The sequence below is a fragment of the Rhamphochromis sp. 'chilingali' genome, assembly GCF_963969265.1.
Source record: "Rhamphochromis sp. 'chilingali' genome assembly, chromosome: 18".
Classification (NCBI taxonomy): Eukaryota; Metazoa; Chordata; class Actinopteri; order Cichliformes; family Cichlidae; genus Rhamphochromis; species Rhamphochromis sp. 'chilingali'.
The window spans coordinates 6,878,222-6,898,698 of NC_137945.1; the positions used below are offsets into that span (position 1 = coordinate 6,878,222).

The 20,477-nt window shown below is 39.6% G+C and overlaps 1 protein-coding gene across 3 annotated transcripts in view; it reads left to right on the top strand.

The window, feature by feature from the left end:
- rnf152 (ring finger protein 152) overlaps positions 1-6,515 on the top strand; it is a 58,018-nt gene extending 51,503 nt beyond the window's left edge. For all 3 annotated transcript variants that reach the window (XM_080864264.1, XM_080864263.1, XM_080864265.1), the window contains one exon: positions 4,840-6,515. In XM_080864264.1, coding sequence (XP_080720390.1) covers positions 4,985-5,617 — 633 coding nt within the window. In that variant the 5' untranslated portion in view covers positions 4,840-4,984 and the 3' untranslated portion in view covers positions 5,618-6,515. The remainder of the gene's footprint in view (positions 1-4,839) is intronic.
- The last annotated feature ends 13,962 nt before the right edge of the window (positions 6,516-20,477 follow it).

Consider the following 20,477-nt stretch of genomic DNA (forward strand, 5'->3'; position numbering starts at 1 on the left):
TTTTATTAAACTAAAACAAAGTGCACTTTTCTTATTTTACAAGTCTATGCTGTATTTTTATATCATGTGGCTTTATTTTCATCAATGGCGTTGACAAAATGCATAGAAAGGAAAAGGCCAAAGGGAGGAGAGCAAAAAAGTCACTTGGAAAGTGAAAATCCTGAACTGATGTAAAGCAGAGGAGGAAAGCATTTGCAGTCAGGAGGGAAGAAAAGAGGGAGAGCGACTGGGTGTATGGGAATATTGAGCCACAAAGCATTTATGTCAGATCAAAGCTAATCCTTATCTTTGGGAGAAGGATTCAGTAATACCCTGGGCTGTCTTTCCCCCCTCAAGGGCAGGTTTCTGTCTGTCTCTCTCTGCTCTTCTTGCTCACTTTTCCATGGAACTAGGGGAAATTTTCTGCACCTTTTCCCAGCTTTGACTCAGTGTGGAGAAACTGGGTCAGCTGGGGAGTGCAGAGTGAGGAGGAGGAGGAATTGTGGGTCTAGCCTCCAGACTCAGCTGGAGAGGGAGTTTTGCCTTAGGGGGTGCTGGTGCTGAAGGCAGGGGAGGGAGGCGGGGCGGCCGAGTGGAGGATGCTGACTACAGACACTAGAGATGCTCCACGACAGGACTCTCTTAAGATCTCATCATAACTTTCTGAAGGAAAGTGCAACATTGTACCAACATACTTGGACTTGCCTAATAAAGCTGCGATATTACTATTTAGTCAAATGATCATTAATACATCACCTTCTGGGTTTTAGCCTCTGAAATGCCCAGCCTGATGCTTTCACGAACTCTGCAATTAAAACATTACATGTAATATATATCACATGTTCATGTGTTAGAGTTATTGTTCTTTTTCCAGCTTGCTTTGTATCCCTTTTTCTTAGTTTTGCTTTGGTTTCACTTTCTCGCTTTACAGACCAATTGGTGACCCCATGGTAACCTCCACATGCTAGGATATCAAATGCAATCTTTGACTGGTTGGTGAATGGTTGCTTGCTGCAATTAGGTGAAATCTGTAGTACAGAGTGTGCAGCAAAAAACGTCGCTAACAGATTGCTGCAGTCACCTGTTGTTTGCATGTAAAGCTTGCCGACTAGTTGCTGAGTGGTAGTGAAACTGAAAAAAGTGCAGAACATTCACCTTCAAAATATCTGCGCATGGAATTCACCATCTTCTATCAAATTGCTATACTGGCGAATGACTAAAAATTAAAGCTAAATAGAATCAGTATTCAGAAAAGAGGTTAACGGTCTTACAAATCAGGGAAGGGTTTTGTTGCTTCTTTATTCTGGAAAGCGTTCGTTTAGGTGGCTCAGCCCTCTGATCAGGATTCCTCTTGCGTGCGTCCCTAAGGAGGTGTTCTGGTTAGGGCAATTTGGAGGAAACCCCAGGGCGAACCTTGAATACACTGGAGGGATTAGGCTTCCCATCTGGCTATGCAGGATCCCCCAGGAAGAGCTGCAGGATGTGATTATGCATGAGGGTGCTTAGGCTACGCTTTTCTTACAGCATATATTGATGACTCAGTCAGTGCAATTATTTCAAACAGACCAGCCTGTCCTTTTTTTTGTTGTGGTTGTTTAATGCCACTCAAGGTCGAATGTGATCATCTGTTTTCACTCAAGTGAACCAAACTAAAAGAAGACTGAATATAGCGCTCCAAGCATGCTTAGTGTGAACTCATTCTTATCTGTCACTGCTACATCAATGTCCCCACAGGGCCAGAGGATGAGTTTAATTGCCTAAGATCTTGTTTTTGATAACAGTGTAAGATGCGCAGTGTTGCAGGGCAATCAGTGGTCACCTTTTTCCCCATTTCTGTCAACACTTTATTTTGCCGACCCCCACCCACCCACCCTTTTCGTCCTCGACGTTGGCCCACAGTCATGCCCGGACGGACGCCGACGGCGCCGAGATGGCAGCGTAGAGAAAGATAGATGTACCCTTCCCTCCTCAGCAATTTTCACACTTGACAATTTCAGCGAGAAAATAAAATATAAAGTCGGCAGGGCCCTGTTTGGTATTCATTGTTTCCTTGGTGCTATTTTGACAGGGTTTAATCATCTGCAAAAGCAAACTATCACAGCTTCCGCATGGATTAACACAGTAGAGACGTGATTATGCAGGAGGAGGAGGAAGAAACTGTTTATGGAGTTTGTGGCCTGAAGGAGAAAAGAATTAGCCGTGGTTAACAAAGATACCGACGACGAGTCTTGTGAACTCGCCTCTTCTGCAGTCCACTGCCGGCTGATGTGTAGAGTGTCTGTTGCATATCACGACTCCTCATCCTTCATGATGCATTGTTGTATTTTGACCACTATGCTTGTACCTTCCCTTCTTCTAGGCCTCTTATCTGTGCATAAGTCACATCCGTTCCTCTTGCTGACTCATGTTGCATTTAGTGATTTGACATGACTCTTACAGCATCTTTGCAAGTTCTGAAAGCTCCTCTAATACAAAGCAGCAGACGCACAGTTTGAAGGTCCAATAAGAGCAGCAAACGATGGCATTTGGTTAATTCTCCCTGTGATTTTGTTTTTGCTGCAGTAGCAAGCAGATTGCACAAAACCAATTTGTTTTGTCAACATGAATGCAAAATCCAGAACAGGAGGTACTCATTAGCTGAACCACAATGCATGCATGGTTTACAGACAATTATGAGATAGGAGGTTGTTAATTTTTAACGGCACGTGGCGCTGTCAAACCTCCTCAAAATTAGATCCAGCAGATTAATACTTTTAAATAGATTAAACAGACATTGAACATTTAGGAAGAAGTTGGATGTTGCTTCGATATCTGAAATCATCGGCGCCAATCATATTTAAACATATTTTTAATTAATGGGACAGGAAGTTGTAAACAAGAAAAGTGAAAAGTCCAGTACAGTTCTGCAATACTTTGACCGAGAAACTGAAGAGTAAGCTGATATATAACCACTTATTGGAGCAACGCATAATCACATTCAGCACAGGCATGTGGACGTTAAACCACCATGAAAGATGGCTCTTATCATTAGCAACACTAATCACATATAAAAGCAATATTTTAACTTCATCCGTGAGATTATAATAAGTTTTGAGTGTCAAAAAGTCTGATTTTTGCAAAACTGCGATTTCAAACCTATAGTCCCTATGAAGGTCACATAAAACCATTCAATACAGGTGCACAACAAAGCACTCATTATAAAATACATATTACTGTATTTAATACACATTAAATCAATACATTTTAAATGCTAACATTTAGGTCATAACATGACATGATATAACTGTTTAGAAAAAAGGCCTCTTGCCTTTGCTGTTATTATATCAGGGAAAGGTTCTTGTTTTCCCTGGTAACCAGTAGTTGTTAGGGAAAAAAGTCATTCTGGACATTGCTGGGGGAAATTTGCAAAGAAAGTATTGCATCAAAAACCTCAGTGTTTGCTGTGGCTAATTGCCATGGTCGTTTGCAGTCTTTCATGTTTCTCTGAAAATACTAATTAAGCAAATACAATTTTTAAGTGTGTGTTTCACTAGTGCTTAGAGTAGCTGAATAGTGTTTGTAGCCAAAAACGTGACTCAATCTTCGTCTGCAGCCACACGCTAGAAATCAAAGCAATCAGAACGAGGTTTTCTTTTGCCAGCCAGTTGGGAAATACATATTTTTCCTTGGTGACAGGCTGCATGGATATGGTTGTGTCTAGTCTCCAGTTCTTGGGCCTTATTCACTTGTTCTACATTATCACGTCACACATCCCAAATTACAGACAAATCGTGTGGTTAGTGGTCACATGTCTGCAAATCCTCAATATGGTGCTACATTGGAAACATTGCATTGGTCTCTATCAGATTGCCAGTCACTGACCAGTCAGTCACTGACCAGTCTGTAGGCCTGTGTGACTCTGGGACTGGTCTCTAAATTTGATGTTTAACAGGATCTGTTTTTCTAGTGTTGCACTTTGCAGACAGTCTCTGAACAAAATTTTTTTGCCACTTTTGCAACAACTTAACTTTTATAATTACTGGTCTCATGTGTTTATGCTCTCAGTTATTAGTTTTAAAGTAGATGATAAAGCACTACATGCTTGACTGACAAGTTTCTAGAATCTGAGTCTGCTGCACTCTCGCAGTCAGATCCACTCCTAACTTGTCATTAAAAAAACACTTGATGTCGAACTCCAAAATGCCAAACCTTCAAACCAATAGACACTATCAAGGTGACATGTCCATTTTTATATACAGCCTATGTTACCATCACTGGTAACCACTTTCTAACTTCTGTACAGGTAAAAATAGCCAGCCTGCACACTCATATTTTACAACAATGAATTGATGTTTTATAAAAAAAAGATGGTCAAGCTGTAGAGGTGTCTGATGGAAATTTAACCTACTTCCTGTGCTGATTAAAGCTTGGGAACAAGTGAGTCAGTTGACCTTTTAGTTGCTGTTTCAAAAGGTCAAACACACACCGCTCAGCTCAGCAGCACGGTTTCTAAAAGCCGCAATAACTGCAGGCAAAAGCACCGGTGCAGTCATGAAAGATTGGGTTTGGGCACAAAAAACAAGACTTTTCTGCATCAGAGAAATGGTAAATATTGGAGCCGATGTTTGAGTATTCAATGATGAGCAAGCTACCGAGAGATGAGTTTTTGGTGAAAAGACTTTAAGCAAACAGCAGCTGCACTGTGTCCTTTTTCTCTCCAGAGTCAGAAGTGTTGTAGTTCCTGCTGATGCTGCAGACTCTTGATATCAAATGATGAAGATCAAAAAGAAGAGATCCTCAGTAGATAGTTCTGCAATGTGCGTACAAAACCTTGAATTCTTATTGATGTTGTTTTTTTTCCTTTTTTTCTTTCTGTTGCAGATGAAGGGCCATGTTGCCCCCAAAGGGCCGTAATATCACTGTGAAGTCGTGAACGAAACCAGCTCTGCTTCCCCCCCTGCATTTCTTCTAGAGCCAATTAAATTGTGTTTTCCCTCTTGTGAAAATACCTTTTTTTTTCCTGGAAATGGAGACTCTTTCCCAGGATTCGATGCTCGAGTGTCAGATCTGCTTTAACTACTACAGCCCCCGACGGCGACCCAAACTCCTGGATTGCCGACACACATGCTGTTCGGTGTGTTTGACCCAAATGCGTAGCAGCCAGAAAGAGATCCGCTGCCCATGGTGTCGTGGCGTCACCAAGCTCCCCCCGGGCCTGTCCGTGTCTCACCTCCCGGATGACCCAGACATCATCACCGTCATCGCCATCCCTCACACCTCTGAGCACACGCCTGTCTTTATTCGCCTCCCCAGCAATGGCTGCTACATGCTTCCCATCGCTAAAGACCGGGCACTGGGCCTGCCAGGGGAGCTGGGATGTCGCTTCTTGCCCGGCAGCCAGCAGAAGGGGGTGACAGTGGTGACTGTGCCCGAGGAGCAGCCACTGGGTCTGGCTATGGGTCTAGACGGTGTAGGTTTGGAGGGAAGTGAGGGAGAGAGGAGGGTTACTGGTCCAGTGGGAGGAGCAGGAAAGGGCTCCACATGGTCTGGAGTGTGCACAGTGATCCTGGTGGCGTGTGTGCTGCTCTTCCTCCTGGGCATCGTGCTGCACAACATGTCCTGCATCTCCAAACGCTTCACTGTTATTTCCTGCGGCTGAGGGAGGCCGCTGCGGACCCCCTCAGGATTCCCTCCCACCAGCCCTGCCTCTCCTCAGGGTGGGACTCTGTTAAGGAGAGGGAACTAAACTCACATCGAGGGCATTAAAGGAAACTACAGTGCAGTGTAGAGAGACAGTGATGATGATGATAAAGAAGAAGAGGGCAGGAAGGAGAGCCACAAACTGGTCTAATGTTGTGGAGTTTTTTTTAATCCTTGAAATGGAAATATGCATTTAAATCTTCACTCTCCTCTCATTGGACAGCACTCTGCTGGCGTTGAAACACCCACCTTTCTCCATTCCTTCCATTTTTCCTGAAAGAACGCTTTGGGAATCCCTCCAGATACGTTTCTGGCCCGCCGATTTGTTTTTGGCTGGAAGCTGTGCTGACACTCACACTCGCTGTGGTTGGATTGCCCGTTTAGTCTGTGGTTTGTAGAAATGCATCATCATAGAGTTGTTTAGATGAATGCCCGCTCCGAGTGCGATGTCTCCAGCTGGTGCTGCAGTACAGGGAGTCCGGACTTGGCCGCTCACCGTTCCCTGATGTTGCAGGAATTAACTGTGCAGGATTTTCTTCTGCCTCCTCCAGCCTGAATATTCTGAGGAGCTAAAATCAATTTTCTTTTTTCTTCTTTTTTTTTGTCAAAAACACAACCTGTGCAGAACAAACTGTTGCTGTGATGATAGTTCCACATAGTTAGTAAAGGCTGCGTTGTCAAAAATATGGATTGTAATGTTCATACATACCAGCTGAAATACAAACACAGGTAGTACAGAGTCGTGTTATTAGGGCTTTAAGAAATAAACAATGTTAAATGAATTGATTGTCATTGGTTCCAGCCTCTCATATATCAGGTTTTTCTGTCTTATATAACTGTACGATAAATACTCTTGTACTTTGTTTTTGTGTGCAAACAACAGGCCAATCTAAAGCTGTCACTTAGGATTGCCAATTAACTCATAATTGACAGAGAATTGGTATAAGCAATTTAATGAAGAAATTAAGACCTTGAATTGGTATTAATTTAAATGAAAATGATGAGCATTTGGAAGAATAATTTAGCTTCGCTTCAGGCAATTGGATGAGAAGTTCAGCATCACCTTCTTATCTGTCTTGAAGCTATAGAGAAGGGATATCTTTGCAAGAAAAACACGTTGCACTAGCTTTAGAGCATCAGAACTTCACTTTGAAGTTAGCTAGGCTAACGCTTTCCTCTTGTGTCCGTGTAACTAGCTAGCAGGTTAGCTTTCAAAATGAAGCTCTAAAAAATAAAACATTTGAACATCAAGACGTACCAATATAGAGCTTACCTGTTAGGGCATATTTATTAACTTTAAAGTTAACTTAATTTTAATAGTTAGTGAATATTCAAAATTTTACATTTTTTTTTTCCCCTCAAATTAGCTGATTGGCTAGCTTTCTACATCTCTGCCTGTTTAAAAATAAATAAATCACAGCTTGATATTTTCTATTGATATTTTTTCTTCTTTTTTTCATTTGTTCTTCTTCAAAAAAATAATCAGAAAATATTTTTCTGTAATTCGAGAACTTTGGATATATTAAAAAAGAAATCACATTTTTTAACTTTAAAGCACCCAAGGCTAGATGGTTTCCCCGTTTGAGCTGAGCTCCAGCTGAGAATGGACAGATACAGTGATGCTGATCCTCTCATCAAATTCTCTGCAAGGAAGCCAACAAGCTCATAAAAATTTGAGTTTTCAAAATTGCAGCATTCTTCTGTTTTATTATTTTCAGTTTTTATGTTTTTGATGTTTATTCATGTGATTGAATTTGTTCATTTGCTTTTTCATCCTGACCCGCCTCATACTGACTTCATCCTCTAAAGCCAGATCCTCCAGGCCTTCGCCAGCAGCCCACATGCCATCTTCCTCCACCTTCTCATCTTCCCCTTAATTCTGAAACTGCTTTGTATATGGGCTGAACTGTAAAACAACGAGTTTATGTAGTATGTGAGTAACAAGTCAAGAGTGGGAGGCCGCTGTAAGGTTACTGTTAATGAGGGCTGTATTGATTTATCTGCTTTTGAATATTTCACTGCAGAGGTGGATATTTCTGGACTCATTTTATTCCCACTTTTGTATGTTGAGGCAAGCATTTTGTCTGCTTACTGTAAATCAGTAGATGTACAGTACACATAAACAGGGTAAACGCTTTTGTACAGCAGTCTCATCATGTACAGAATGATTGTAATTGTCATTTTTGATCATTTCCTTTTTCTTTGACATATTTTAGCCTTTTTTGTGTGTTTGAGCTTAAATAAACATGAGTTATTCAGGGCGCGCAGATTTGTTTCACCACACCAATGATAAACATGAGAAAAATAATGTTTAATATAATACTCTAGGTTTATTTCAGACACCTAAACTATAAAATGACTTTTACCCTGAAAAACAAACTAGAAGAAATATTATTTGATTTATACTCAATATTTATTGGGTTGGATTCATATCAGCATGATTTTATCGACTGCCGCCAAAGTAAGAATTCCAAACTGTTCAAAGTAAATAAATTTAGAGATTAAATCAAACGTGCTTCAGATATTTTGCCTTTCAGCTCTGCGACACTCTCCTGAAAAGGCGTTCAGGGTGCAGAGGGGGCAGCTGTTTTGTTCTGCAGATGCAGGGATAGATGGAGTTAAGTTCAGCTGAAATGGTTTGTGTCGTGCTGGTTGCTACGAAACAGCGCTGAAGGTCCTTTTGAAGTTGCTCAAAGTTGAAATATTTCCAGCTCCTAGCACTCTGTGTTCTATATGCTCTAAAGAACTTTCTAATTTCTCAACACTTGGGGTTTAAGTGGTGTTTTGGGGAGATAGCTTTCTCCAAGATTAAAAAAAGTTGGATTTTATTTATGCCTGTTAGTTGGAGATAATTGCTTAATAAACATTAATAAATTGTTATTCATTTCTTAATGTCATCATTGCCTTTAAATCATCAAAAAGATCCTCTAATGGACCTTGCAACCCAAAGCTCTTATTACTGTTAACATTTAAAAACACCCATATCTCGATGCCTAATGTAGAATCACAGCATTTCTACTGGGAACTTGAGTCAAAATGTCAGTTTAAAGCATTACAAGTATGTCATGCACAGTTTTATTACCATAATGTGGCATGACTGCTACTTTTAATCCACAAGAGCAATGCTGAAGGGGACAAGTGAAGGATGTGCTCTTAAAGACCAGCTTAACCCATATGGGTTTATTCAGCCATGCTTCATAAGGTCAAATATATCTGCTAAAGTTTTTTTTGTATCTATGTCTCAGATATCTGTGGAATCTTTGGGCTTAAAAGAGACAAAAACAAAAAAATATCCAACTCTGCCAACCTGTTGTCAAGTACTACACACTTAGTCCACACTTAGAATAGTGTTAGTTAGATAGTATTTTTGTAGCTGAAAGTTTTTGCCAAACAACTTATCTTTGGCTGATGTTCCCACACAGCACAGCCATCCATTTAAATGGCAGGTTTAATACCAATATCCACCCTAAGCCCTACAAGGACTGACCTCTCACAGTGTTCACCTGTCTGAGGAGTCCTTGAAAACTAAGGTTATTTTTAATTTCTTTAGAGCCAAGAACTTAAAGGACCAACTCTCTCACTGGAACATCTTATAGGCTTTTGTCTTAAAGAGTGAACAAAGGGAAAACATGGTTGCTTCTCCCATACTTGCTGTTTTTCAGTAACCTTATAGTTAACGTCATTGCACTTTGAACTGTGGGTAAATTTAAGCAAGACATATGTGCATTTTTTTCTGGTGCAGTTGGTGTAGGAACAACAACCAGTCTTCACAAGGCAAGCTAACAGAGGACTGTTACCAACTTTTATGATGAACTTTACATCAAAGTGCACAAAATGCCATGTTGCTCTTTCAGCGATGTTGTTTGGTTGACACTGTTGATGCCAGGGATGTGTGTAATGCCCCTCAATATCCATGAATCTGTGATGTGGACATTTGCATTGAGCTGTAATTATGAGTTGGATAGGGTTGAAGAAGGTCATCAACCCAGCAGCAGGCCCAGTTTTGTGCATCGGGGCATTTTTGTTTACTCCAGGAAGTTTACTCAAGCGCACGTTTCTAACTAAACAGTCTGAAACAGACTCTATGAGGGAGCTGTGCTCAGACCCTAGCACCGTTCACCTCAATCGTCATTCAGCTCGTTCACACTGAGCACATGTGACAAACGTGAAAGAGTCTGGAGATACCATGGTATTCATCAATCTGAATAAATATCAAGCATCGATGATGGCATACTAAGACCTGTAGTATGGTCCAGAACCAGTAGTAGGCTTATGAATAAGATCCAGCACCAGTCCATTGAGTGTTTGGTGACCATTAGCTTTTGATTTGCTACAAACCTCATAGCTCTAAATGTGATGTCTGTATGTAATAGTTTCAGTATCCAGACTAAGAACATTAGTTTTAATCATAAATTTTTAGTGATAAACTGGAAGAATATAAATTTAAAACGCCAAATAAAACCAATATAAACTGTGAAAATGTGAATTTGTGGTGTGGCCAAGATCTATGTTACGGTTTAGTGAGCAATGGGCCACCATGAACAAGACTTCAAAAGCAGAAAAACAGGTTAATGAAAAACAAGCCCATCTTTTTCTTTTATCCATCCATCATTTCATGTGATGTAAGCTAAAGACAGCGGATGAAATCCACCTGGAAGAAAGTCTTGTTCCTCCCATTATACTACCATTTCATCTTTTCATTCTCCCTCCACTGACTGAAAGAGAAACCAAATCACATCGCTGAATCTCCTTCTTATTCTCTGTGTTAATTGTTTTATTTCTGTTCCAATCAAAATGTGCCCTGTACTTCCTGTTTTCTTTCTTTCTTTTAAAAAAAAACAACAAACAAAAAACAAAGCAAAAACAGAAACTTAAGGACAGAAGTGTAGAGGGAGGCTTGTCATTTCTGTGCCTGTGTGTTTGTACAATGCCGTGAAGTTCCTGTTGTAGTTTCCTGTGTGTGTCAGCTCTGATGATGGCTGACAAAGCAAGCAGCAGCTGTTTTTAGTGAAATATTAAAGCAAACACTGAATCTAAGCAAGGACTCTGTCTTTAATTAAACCTCAATTGCACCTATTTTCTGGTGATATATCAACTTTTTTTATTAAAAGAAATTGAGCCATGTAAAAGATTTAAAACAAAAGCATATTCCCTGTTGCTTTATGTATTGAAATCCCATATGTCATGGTTGAGTAAACTCAGTGGAGACCAGACTCCCTTTTGTTTACCCTCAGGAACCTCTTTTCTTTTTTTATTTATTGATATAGTGGCACCGTGGTAATTAAGGCTCCCCAGGGGCCAACTGCATCCAGCCTTGCTGCAGTAAAACACCTCTGTTTCTTACAGGCAGCAGCTGCTGCTAATGATGGCCACAGTTACAGAGACTTTTGTAGAGTTTAAATGGTTCTAACAGGTTACACAAGCCCATGAAATTAAACAGTCCTTGGGGCTTAATTCTTGACCACTAGAGTAAATACTAATAGCATTTCATAAAGCTAGGACTGTCTCCACAGCAGCTTTACACAGTTTTTTGGGGATTGCTGCTAAAGTCATATTCTAGAAACCTGGCTGACCTCGACTTCTTGTACAGGGGTATTTGTGCCTCACTTTGAGTGTCACAGGTTAGATCCCAATCATTATGCATGACAACATGACCCAGGAGAGCAGTAGAAGCCAACTGCATGGATCTGACATCATTCGGACATGAATCCTAATAGAAAGAGAAGTGAGCCAGCCGGAGAGGAAGAGCTGTCTAACCCACAGGAACTAAGAGGCAGGCTAGAGGAGGTGCATGTGTTGTGGAAAAATAGGGCAACTACACTTGGTGGTTGGCAGCTGTTGGCCTGAAAGTGGAGCTTGAACTTCATTCATAACTTTGGTTACAGTCAAAAGTTCCAAAACACATAATAAAAATAGACAAAGCAGGAGGATGACCTGGAAGAAGACTTTACAGCTGAAAAACATCAGCCAAAATTTATTAAATCTGTCCGAGAAAGCAAAGGACACTTGTGTGCAAGTGCCACGTCATTAACATATTATTACCACCCTAATGTCTTTTGGTAAAATGAATATTATGCTACATTCAGTAAGATTTAAATTCACATACATTTATCACGAAATTGTTTATTGAGGTCATAGGTCAAAGGAGATTATTTTCCCACTGGTTCCTGTATAATCAGACTTCGTTTTGGAACATGCCACTGGAACTACTGGCCATTAGAAAAAATGCAGGATAAAGGGACTTTCTTAATGGTTTCAGTTTTCATGCCTGTTTGCTATATTTATCTTGTACATGTGGTCTAGAAGAGCAACACAAACAGCGCTGTGAGAATTTAAGGAGTTAAAAAAAATCATAATGAAGCCAGAAATGAAAACAAGCATAGAAGCATTTCAGTCAAAACAGTGTCTAGACTAAAATTAGTCATGTGCAATCAAAACTGAGCTGTAACCTGTAGATTTAAATGGTTCTGTTTATTCTCATTAGATCCTTTCTGATGTAAAAGAGAAAACATACACAGAGAAGGCAGGAGGTCATTTACACCCCAGAAAGAAAACAAATGAATATATCAAATTACAGACGCCCAGATGTGGATATAATTCTTTACAGAATTTTGCAGTTTGGTGCTGTTTCTTTAAATTCTACAACTTTTCTACCTCATGCATATTTCAAAGTAACAGTAACAGTACACAGGCAGCTGTTTCTATCTTTGCAACTTTGACTCGAGTTAGATTTAAATGGGATTTTCATAATTCATAGTATTAATATTTGGATCTAGTTTTCAGTCAGCACTACTGCATCTAAAGTCTTCTCAAGCTCTGTTTCTGACTCCACCAATACCACAGTGTCATCTGTGTCAGACAGTCAGATCTTATACTACAAATAGAAGTTAATTAAATTATGTACAGCAAACATATGATCTAATGTTTAATAACCTGCCTTAAAACCAACTTGGTCGTCGCCAAGGAAACCCATTTAGTTAAATAAGAAGTCAAACACTTTTTAAATACGGAAGTAAATCCTTTTCTGATACAACTAAGGAGTGTGATTACTCTTTAGTTGTCTGTACAGATGTTAACTCCTTTACCACAATATAATGGTTTGATAATTCCTATTGTCCAGTTTCTTGGTATGATCCCTGTCCTCTGCACCAGAAAAACATGCTAACATCTAATATCTCAATACCCTTAATTTAAACAGAAACATCGTCTAACTGATTAAAACTTCCAGAAGTATGTTTTATACAATCTATAGGAATAGAAACATTAAGAATAGAATAAAATGTTGTCACCTTTCCATTGCTTCAAATCAAATCCATTTCCACTCTCCTAAATCTCTAATTACATTATTCTTGAATGAATGACTTCCATGGTCGTTGTAATGTTTTCTGGAGATGCTTCTTGTTCATGTTCTCACGGTCTCAAGGTAGCATCTCAGGGTGGTTTACCACAGTAGATCGATAATTTGATTATACCCATGCATACAAGTGGTCTGTAATTTAGAGGCATGCCACATAAACTCTTCCCACGCAGCACGAAAAACAGGCAGAAGGCTGTTGCTATTCAGACTGTGAAGCCAAAATGGAAATTCAAAGATCTTTCCAGTATCTTGTTTATGTAGAAAGTTAAAGCTTTTTAAAGAAGTTTCCCCATTCATCACGTACCAACAGCTTCTGTAAATTTGCATAACTGCTCTGCACCACAGATAAGATAGATGCTGTGTACACATATGACACAAGTTGCTCTTTAACCAAAATTAAGGTCTCTGTGCTACAATACAATTTTCTATGATGAACATTAGGCAGATGCAATTAATTTAAATGGGAGTCCTACTTATAGTCACCCTGGAAACACACCGGTTGTGGACATCACGTCTTTTACATGTTCTTTTTCTCTTTTACATAATTTCTACAGTTTCAAATGACACTTGAAGTGTTTTGAATCAGAGTCTTTTATTTTGGAAAATTTACCAGATTCTTGATGGTTTTCCCTGTGTCTCCCTTCCAGCGTTCCTCATCTGCCCTTTTCAGCATGATGTAACTTTTGTAAAATATCAACTGAATTTTTTTTTAAGTCTCACCATGGAGACCATTCCTGAAACACCCTGCAGCACATCTGAAATTGCAAGCATTGTCTTGAGCGTTCAGTAGTCACTGGTGCTTGGATTTGCACTTATAGGAATGCTGCCAAATTCAATATTAAACAAAAACTTTTGAGATGAATGCCAGGCAGATACGATTTATCACAACAGGAGTCTCATTTAGGGTATTACACAGTTTGTTTTGTGTAAACATCTCCAAGATGACTGTGTTCACCCTTCATGCAACATAAAAATCGCCTGGAGTTTCAAAGGTGAAATGTTTAGTATCTGGGTCTTTTATTATTTTTTTTAGCCTTTATTTGATAGGACAAAGTTAGGGAAGCACTAAGATGGTTCAGACATGTGCAGGAGGGATAATGGATATATTGGACAAAAATGTTGAAGATAGAGCTGCCAGGCATGAGGAAAAGGGACAGACCACAGAAAAGAATATTAATGGATATAGTGAAGGAGGATTGTGTGACAGAGGAGGGTGCTAGAGACAGGGTGATCCGCTGTGATGACCCCTAAAGAAAGCAGCCAAAAGAAGAAGAAAGATTTGGAAATGGTCTCGGGCAGTCTCAGACCCAGGCCAGTGCAGGATCTTCAGTACATGAGCTGCCAGCTCAGCTAGCAGTGACTGGGCAGCATCTTTAATATTGAACATCAACCAGAGTCCAGGGTTTAATGTCTTGCCCTCCACATCTGCTCTGCGCAGCCTTCATAAAAATGGATCTGGAACTATTTTAAGCAAAGTGGATTATACAGCTGCTTCTATTACACCAAATACATAGAAAGATACTTTATTTATGCCAAGACTCTGTTACAGCAGTTAAAATATAATAAAGAAGTAGGATGCTATGTCTCTCCCTAAAGCTTATTCAGAATTATCCTCCCTTTAATTCAAACTACAATTCACAAAATGAACATTATGTTGTATTCAGTAAGACTCAAAACTATTTTATACTTTTGAACATAAACTCAGCAGAAAAGTCTTTACTGTGGTCATGGATCAAAAGAGGAGGAAGGTCATTTTCCCACAAACTCACGAACAAAATGAAATCTGACTGTATGGATCTGTCTGAGCAAGATTACGCAGAATGAACAAGCCAAATTTCATGGCTTAGTAGAGTTGTGAAATAATGCAAAAGACGTATCCATTTAGTTTAGTTTCTGGATTGCTGTCTCTAAAATAGTAAAATTAAGGGCCTGACCTTAGACGTTCTTTCTGAGATTGTTTTATTTGGACTTTTGAGGCCCAAAGTTGTCCCTTTATAATAGTTTCTTTTATTTTCTCCCCTTGACCACTGTGCCTTCCTTTGAAAAGAGAAACAAGAAACACAGAAAACCAGTTTCCCACCTCTCATTTTTGTCCCGCTCCAGTAGTCTCAATTTGTGACCAATTACCCCCCATACCCAGCATGGTACAATACTGTATTTTAAACCAGCTTGTTTACACTACTTTCGCTGCTCACCTCAAACCTGCACCTGAGCCTGGCTTTGCTGGAGGTTTCTTGCTGTTAAATTGAGGTTTTTCCTTCCCACTGTCGGTAAACTAGGATAGAATAGAATAGAATAGAATAGAATAGAATTGAACAATCCTTTAATTGACCCACAAGGGGAAATTTGGTTACATTTTGGTTAAACTGTAGCTCATAGGGTTTCATTGACTGTTTGGGTTTTCTCTATATGGTTGTATGGTCTTTAAGTTACATTATAAAGTGTGTTGAACCAATTGCTGTGATTTGGTGCCATATAAAACTGAACTGAAGTGGACTGTTAAATAGTATCTTACAAGACATCCATTGTGACAACTAAATATGTTATTTTTAAAGGGTCCAACTACCTTCCTAAACTTGTTTTTAAAAAATAAATTCTGCATTTATGTAATGGAATACATGATTTTATGCTTTTTCAGCCAAAAATCAACTTATCCTAAATGTAAACACAGAAACTGAATGCAATTTTACACAGCTATAAGCTGCATACCAGGATTAAACTGAAGATGAAATCCAAATGTAACTTGGTAAAGTTTGCTAATCCTCACCTGGATGGCTGCTCATTTACATTTTTTCTGAGTCAGAAGTGAGAAATTCTAGCTTCGTCATATCTCTGGCACACAGCGTTAAAGGTCTGTCACAGGGACTACTTTCCTGTATCACTGTATTATGTGAGCGCTCTCGAGGATGTATCATGGATTCTTGGCATAAGCTTGCGAGACTGTCATCCGTTTAAGCCTGGCAGAAGATGAGACTTCTCTTCCTCACACTGGGGAAAGAGAAAAAAAAGTTATGGTTCCCATTTATAGGAGGCAGTGTTGGGTGACAGTGTGCAACAGAGTGAATAAAAGCAATATCAATTTTTCAGCGAACACTCTTACAGTATGTCAGGCAACTGGAAACTTAAATATTTGAAAGGATTAAGGGACAAAGTTCTGCGTTACCCAAGCAGAGGTGTACATCATGTGCATGTTTTAGGCCTGGAAGTTTGTTTTAAAAGACATGCAGAGGATAACGGGTGAACTTTTGAGTGACTGAAGTGCAAAATACAATGCATGATGGTTAGCATGCACCAGCAGAAACTCTGCTTTAAACACTCCTAGTGAACATCTAATTAATTTTCATTATTCAAGTAAGGGATACTTTTTAATTTCATGTATATGTCACATAGATGTTAAGTGCTAAACAGCGCCTTGTTCCATGACATTAACCTGGCTGTCAGACAAAGCCTTTTGGGGGCTCTTTTAGGGTTACTTGTGATGATTTAACTGCAAATACCATCCAGTGTTGACAATACAAAGAAGGATTTGTGGTTATCGCAGTAGACTGAGTTTTAATCCTAGGTTTTCAAGATTATGAAGGTGTTTTTGATGGGATACATTTTCATGGTAACCCCAGATAACAGATCACATTCCTGGAAGAAAATCCCTCAGTGAGGAGATTTTAAGTGTTGTTTATAAAAGTCCATTTTTACTTTATTCCTCGGTTTGTTTGTACTGGCTGCAAGAAATAGAAATTGTTGTAGGCATTACTATAGTATATTATATAGTATAATATAGGCTATAATATTGGTATATCTGCCTATTACTAGCCTTGCATCTATTGCATTAATTGAGGCTGTCGTTGTTTTTACGTGATGGAAGTTTATCTAATAGAAACAGCAGTTGGATTGGCTTGTGGTGTCCTGGACACCAAATATTGAGCCACTTCAGAAAAGGATCGCTCTCCGGTTGACTAGGATTTCAGTCACTAGGATTTCATCTTAGGATCAGGAGTTTTTCAAGGCAAGTAATCCAAACCATGCAGCAACATATTAACCTCGTGTTGTTCTCTTAGTTGAGAACAACATCCAAAGTCATACCAGAGCTGTACATTTCATTTTTTAGATATTACATAAAAGATGTTAAACTTAATTGTTACATTTGGGAGAAGGTGGGCTAAGTGAAAGCCTTGCTGCTCATTTAGTCTTTTTTTTATAATGATAAAAATCATGACCCCAAAATACTTTTACCGTTTGCAGTTTTTCCTGAGCTTGTAAGCAATTTTCTTCTTTAGGATACACTAGAACACTTTTAAGCTGCCTGCTATGATTGCCGCCTTGGGACATACAATATCAAAGAAAAACAAACAGAATTTTGGTATCAGATCGTTTCTGGTGTTCTGACTTCTGGGTTCTCTTACTCAGTTCAGATGAGGTTTAACTACGTTGTGGTTGGCCATCCTGTACACCACTTTTCATCTCTTTCTCATAAACATTCACACAATGGTGTGGAAAACTTTCTAATATTATAATTTGATCTTAATCCATGACATCAGCTGCTCTGGTGCCGATATAACCATCCATGCTTCTGATTAGTCAGATACTGCTCAGCTCAATGGGGAAATCCTAGGTTGACTAGCTGATTTGATAACCACCTTTGCATGACCAGTTCTTAGAATAAGAATAAGAATAGAATAGAATAGAAATCCTGGGTGTGTTAAATATGATTTGTTCATTTCGATTGTGTCAACATTTATAAATTACTTTAACATATTGTAATGCTGTTAATGGTCATTTCTGTGCAGGCTTTTCTGCTGAATTCCTCTTTATTGGTTGCTGATAAAAGAGTCTTGTGGCGAGTTCAGATCTGATCTTTCTTTCCTTCTTTACCCGGGAGAAGCTGCAGCCGACCTGACCCGACCCAGCCGAGGACGATCAAACAAATTGAAAAATGACAGGCTCAGAAAAATGACCCTCACTTCGCTGGCAAATACAGACGAGAGAAAATCAATTCTGTTGCTGATGAGATCGTTGCTTTGGCACGCGCAGGTGTGGGTAATGACAGGTTAATTAGTCTGCCTGTGTGGGGTAGTAGCAGAAACTGATGGCTGGTGGGTTTTTCAGGGTACAATGGCCCCTCATTTGCATTTTGACAGCATCCACAATGCAGGAGAGCCTCACCAATCAATCTCATGAAATTCATCTTTTTCTGGCCAGCTGAAGGCTTGATTGAGGGCTCTTAATGGAGCAGTTTTAGATTTCTTTGGGCTTTGAATTTAATAATATTTATTTTTAAAGCTAACTTTGAAGAGGCAGACCCCGAGGTCACTTTATCCTGCTGAATTTAACTCCCACCATCAGGACAGAGTTTAGTTATATGGTAATTTAAGTGGGAAGAGAAGGGGGGAAAGTAATGAACAGATTTCCTTCCAAATTCAATTAAAAATGACACCCACTCTCAGGAAATGATTGAACATCAAGCCAAAGTGTTTTTACTTGAATGCCAGCAAAGAAATGAGTCAGCTGAAGACCTTTGCTTGCATAATTTCTCAATGATTTTAATGTTTTATATACTGACCTGTGACACCAAGGCTTTTTAAAAATCACACTGGATTTGGGGTCTGCAGATTTTTCTTTTTTGGAATCACTTTAGATGACTTCATTATTCATTGGGAGCTACTTGACACTGTGATCCCTGAAAAGATGAGCTGTGTACTTACAGAAACATTTCTGTGTCATATCTGGCTTTTAGGGTGACATTTAAAAATGCATTTTAAGATGGCACTGACAGAGCTCGCGTTCAGGGTCATTACAAAGATAAAAACTTTGTTTGATTGTTGAATGGATCGTAATCTGCAGCTAGAAAGATTGAACAAACCAGTGCCAATAAACTGTAAGATAAGGTCTCTTTGCCTGTGGACAGCCATGTTTGGGGTATTAGTTGGTTTTCTGTGGCTTCTTTTTTGACTTCCAAAGTCAAACTATGAAGTCAGTGAAGGGAAACTTGTGATAATAAACACAAGAGGTAATGAGGAGAGAGGAAACACAGCTGAAACTAATCAGGAAAGACCAGGCTAGGGAAGTGAACTACATACCAAACATGCAAGATACAAGTTACCAAAATAAAACAGGAGATAACCAAACAAGAAAACATCACTGATGGAGACTTGTCACGCAAAGATGGAACTCGAAGGAAAAGATAATACACAAATCCAGGGGTCAATATAAACCCAAAGAAAACCAAGAACCACAGTGAAGCTGCATTCGCTTCAGCTTCTTTGCACTTGCATTTCTCAAGTTGGTATCTCTTTGTTGTATTTTGTGCATTGAACTAAAACGGTATTACTTATGGATCTAGATAGAAACCACAATACCCCGATGTTTATCTAGTTTAATTTAGCTTCCTGTTCAGGAAATGACCATCACCACGTCATTCCTGCTTCTTTGTTTCCTCGGAATGTTCTGGGAACGACATGTTGCGGTCTACAGCAAATCTTTTGCTCAGACATACTCTCGCTGTGACCTTTCCCACAATCAGGGCAGATGGCCAAACACACCCTGGATTGCTTCCAATTTTCATTCTTTGAAGAGATGGCATACTCTCGGCAGCTTTGCACTTCTGCCTTGAAAAACAAGTTGAGATGATGTTATTTGGAGCTTCTGCTAACTTTAGAACAGAATTCAGAACCGTGTCTGAAAGTTTGAGGGCTAACAAAGGGCTCATCGGGGGACCATAAAAAGAAAAAAAGGGATTCAAGTTTTAATGGAAATACCAGCTCCTGTGTGTTTGTCTCATTTTCTTCAGAGGATGCCCACGAGGTAAGGATGGGGTATGAACAGATGGCATGTTTTATCACCGGCGAGCACTCAGCTCTCATGCTTTTCTTTGAACACGAGTATTGTTCACTTCAAGTGAAGCCCAAATTGACTTCCTTCCTCCCTGAGCTCTGTCCCCTCCCTGCTGCTTCACTCCTGGAAATCCCTCTCTGACGCTGACAATGCCCCGATTCCCCCGAGCAATTACACTTCAAGGACTTAATCACACCGTTTCACACTCTCCTCTTTTATTGCTCCGGGATTCTTGCTCGATTCTCCTCGATTTTACTTCTCCAGTTGACTTCCCAGCTTTGACTTAATTACCGGTTTGAAAGACAGTGTTTCTTTTTCCTTCCTAGTCTGCCTGTGTACACATCAGTGTCTTTTTATCATTAAGAAGGGGTGTCAAGGATCGCAGAGAAGCCTGTTAAGAGACTAAAGGCTTAATTAAGGAGTTTAGACAGCCGAGAGCACTGCTTGCCTAAGTGGCCCTTTAGTTGGAAAGTTCTGTAAATCTTGGCAGCATCATTGGGGATGAAGATGGGAAGAGAACAAGATGGTCGCCATGGGTTTAAAGCTTTCACTCAGCCCACTACTTTAGCTTCTTTAAAATACTCGGATTCCTCATGCAACATTTAAAACCCCCTCTTACCACAGAATGTACGGG